Source organism: Gloeophyllum trabeum (genome assembly GCF_000344685.1).
Source record: "Gloeophyllum trabeum ATCC 11539 unplaced genomic scaffold GLOTRscaffold_00001, whole genome shotgun sequence".
NCBI lineage: Eukaryota > Fungi > Basidiomycota > Agaricomycetes > Gloeophyllales > Gloeophyllaceae > Gloeophyllum > Gloeophyllum trabeum.
The window spans coordinates 4,036,093-4,039,837 of NW_006920410.1; the positions used below are offsets into that span (position 1 = coordinate 4,036,093).

Below are 3,745 nucleotides of genomic sequence, written 5' to 3' on the forward strand. Positions count from 1 at the left end.
AGGCCCAAAAGAGTACTAGTGTAACTCCCGAAGTGAGAGGTCGAACTCAAAGAACTCGTCGGGACCCACCGTGGGAGCCACCGAAACGGACTCTCCGCCGACTGTCCGTGTACTTACAGTCCGTTTACCGAGCTCCGAGTCTGGTGTTTCCCCTCACCTGTCCAGACACTGTCTGTCCGTTCCCAGTAACTTAGAATCCTCACGGAAGATGAGCTTTTGGCTGGTTACAGCAGGATAAAAATATAATGAGAACCCAGGATTTTCTGCACGTCGTCCGATTTAGGTTATTTCCATTTCCGGCAAGCATAAGCTTGCGTCAATGACCTGCGAGCGATGTGTTTCTGCCTCCTCCACTGCATTGTTACCTCTCGTTGAAATACCTTCTTGAGCTACAATGTCAGCATACGAGCAAGAAGACCCGAATGACAACCGTCCGTTTGATCAAGTCATTTGCAAAGATATAATCCCTCAAATATCGCCGGAAGGTATACCTACAGTAGTAAGTGGTACTTATGCTAATCGTCACCCAGTCTTACAACAGTGGTCGGTGATGAGCCCAGAGATGATGAAGAAGAAGGAGAGAAATGCCAAAGCTAAAGCATGCCGGCAAGAAAAGGCAGCCGAAAAGGTGGCACAGAAAGCTGCCAGCACAAGTGCCAATGTACTGCGCGAGTCCGACAACTTGGACTCTGAACACGATGATCCAAAGACTGCACGCCCCCGGAAGAAATCTCGAACAGAAGCTCCCACCCCTGACTCTGACGCATCAGACATTTCTGCCTACGTTCTGGTAACTATTCTGCTCTCCTTGACTCTGAAGGTCCCTGCTCGTGGGAAGGTAGCCAATGCACTGCCAAAGGTTATCCTACACGGGCCGTTCTTCTTTGGAGTCAATACAGCATACAACGAGTTTCTCCAGGCAATCGCAACAGCTGTTGGATGTACGTTGCCCTATCTTGTATGAGCTGACATGTTATGGTGGTACACCAAGCCTGCAAACTTGCCGAAGATGGCATTGATGGATGAGAATGGCTACAAGCCATGGTGATGTCGATTGGTGAGAGGATCAAGGACCGTGTGATTGAGGTTTGGATGCCACCGCCGACGAAATCACTGGATGCTGTGGTAAGCTGTATTCTTGGTATGACTGGAAGCTTGCACTAGTTGGCTACACAGCCTGTGGGCTGGTATACAGGGACGGAGAATCAAGTTCCTGAGGTGGACTATGATGAGATATTGAACCCGCCGCAGACAATGTCGATTCGGGAGCAAATGGTACGTAGTGGTGTTTCTCGATGAGTGACACTTATATTTGAACCAGGCTGGCCTTGATGTTGTTGAACTAGGCGCTGACTTAGCTGCCAGGTTCTACAACGTACCAGAACGTACCGGAACCCTCTGGAACATTCTGGTATATTCCATTATTGTACAAGGCATAAAGCTCATGTGGGTCAGTGACATCATAGGTGGAGCTCAGTAGGATTATAGATATTCCACGTAGCTTAGTCAGCCGATGGGCCACTGTGTATATAAACCCTGCAGCTCTGCTGCCTAATGACAAGGGTCGTTCATACGAGCTTTACCAGTAGCTACAGCATCCAACCAATACAGGTGAGTTGTGTAGGGCGCACTGTGCATGCTGCTGCCTCCATAACTCTTCATCATACCAGCTGGTGTATCTGATGAATCCACCATCGAGACGTTCCAAGGCATTTGTTGTGGTGAAACTTACAGCCATGCCAGAATATAATGAGAACCCAGGATTTTCCGTGTGTCGTCCAATTTAGGTAATTTCCGTTTCCGGCAGTTCTCAGATGCACCATTTCGCCTTGGTTTTGCAGTGTCGCTTCATCTCTGGCTGTAGTATGGTTAATCGTCATATTAGCTCTGACCTCAAAGAGTGTGCCCTTCGACTCTGGGATGCTGGATGGGATAGAGAGGATATCTGTGATGCTCTGCTCATCTCTCAGGCTAGTCTCTATCACTGGCGGGCCATCTTCCAAACATTTGGTGTTGTCGCAAAACCACCATCTCCACTTTGTGGTTGCACCCGTATCATCACCCGTGCAGTCCTAGCTGATTCGGAGGCTATCTTTATACACAATCCTGACACCCACCTTGACGAGCTGAAGTGGTGGCTAGTCATTCACCATGATATTGTCATTTCGACAAGTGCTTTGTCTCAGAACCTGCATATGGCTGGTCTCACGCGGAAACTCCTGCAGAAGATTGCAAGTGAGCGAGATTACAAGCGCACGGCAGAGTGGAAGGAGATGATTCAACAGCAGTCTGACGGGACGGGAGAACAGTTTGTGTTCGTCGATGAGACAAGCAAGAATGACCACGGGGAAGCCTGGCGTTCATCAGGAAAAAATAATTTTGACATAGATTACTGTATGTCTATGTATGTAAGCAACCGGGCGCACAGCGTTACACTTTGAAATGGCACCCCTCGAAGTAACAAAGCCGGCGTTACACGTTACATTGGTAAAATTAGCAACCGCAACCCGACCAGTACCCATGCGCTTCTACATATGATCCTTCCATATTAGGGATGCAAAGAAGCACTCTACAATATAATACTTGATTTTTAACTGCTGAGATATATTGACGGAATAATATTCGTAGCTAAATCCCACCAAAAATCGAATCTTTTGACGAGCGTTACACTTCCCGGGAGAAGACAACAACCTCTGCGTTACGCGTTACCAAGTGCGCTCCGGGTAACGCAACGGAGGCTGCGTTATGCGTTACGTCGCTTACATACATAGACATACAGTATGCACAGTTATGTAGTCCGCAATAGGCACAGTAGATATCAAGCGAGACCATGTAGGTGCTGTTGACCTTGTAGGTAGCTGTGGTTCTACATATGTCAATGTCAGTGATATTACTTCCAAGGGTGACAATGTATACTATGTCTGTCCCTACTCAGCTACAGAGTATATATCGGACTGCACCAGACCACTGAATTTGCAAACATCATAATCTCTTTGCAAACTCAAAAGCAGACCACATCCAACACTGGAACTGAATAACATGCTATCAGCAGCAACTCTTGTTGAACTAGGCGCTGACTTAGCTGCCAGGTTCTACAACGTACCAGAACATACCGGAACCCTCTGGAACATTCTGGTATATTCCATTATTGTACAAGGGCACGGAGCTCATGTGGGTCAGTGACATCATAGGTGGAGCTCAGTAGGATTATAGATATTCCACATAGCTTAGTCAGCCTATGGGCCACAGTGTATATAAACCCTGCAGCTCTGCTGCCTAATGACAAGGGTCGTTTATACGAGCTTTACCAGTAGCTACAGCATCCAACCAATACAGGTGAGTTGTGTAGGGCGCACTGTGCGTGCTGCTGCCTCCATAACTCTTCATCAGGTTATGAGCCCAACTAGGCAGCTTGCGTCTGCGCGGTAACTCGCTGCAGCGCGTTGCGCCTCGCTCACCTGTGCATCGCCCTATGCGCCCTCACAGGCTGCAGTGTGGCTTGATGCGTGATCATCGCCGTAGGCGCTGTTATCAGCAGCCATCAGGCTTGATGATCGATCCTGGGGTAACTCCCTAATGGAGCCAACAGCATGGAGCAGTGCGCCCTTATCGGGCTGCATAGCTTCGCTGATACTGATGAGATCTCAATACAGATTTCAGATCTCTCAACCGCTCCGCAACAATGTCGAACAATCTGATCGCCGTTGTCCCCGTCCTCGACGGCTCGAACTGGCCTACCTGGTCC

The 3,745-nt window shown here is 48.6% G+C and overlaps 2 protein-coding genes across 2 annotated transcripts in view; both read left to right on the forward strand.

Annotated features, from left to right (window-relative positions):
* Positions 1 to 394: 394 nt before the first annotated feature.
* Positions 395 to 1,480, forward strand: GLOTRDRAFT_125021 (uncharacterized protein; the record flags this gene model as incomplete). The annotated part of the gene is made up of 5 exons (XM_007863308.1): positions 395 to 485; positions 531 to 941; positions 1,040 to 1,125; positions 1,177 to 1,275; positions 1,322 to 1,480. The coding sequence occupies 5 exons, from the start codon at positions 395 to 397 to the stop codon at positions 1,478 to 1,480; spliced, it is 846 nt and encodes a 281-aa protein (XP_007861499.1).
* A 385-nt stretch (positions 1,481 to 1,865) lies between these two features.
* Positions 1,866 to 3,745, forward strand: part of GLOTRDRAFT_31261 (uncharacterized protein) — a gene marked incomplete at both ends in the record, with an annotated part of 9,766 nt that continues 7,886 nt past the window's right edge. The window contains 2 exons of the mRNA XM_007862049.1: positions 1,866 to 2,287; positions 3,350 to 3,390. Coding sequence (XP_007860240.1) covers positions 1,866 to 2,287; positions 3,350 to 3,390 — 463 coding nt within the window. The remainder of the gene's footprint in view (positions 2,288 to 3,349; positions 3,391 to 3,745) is intronic.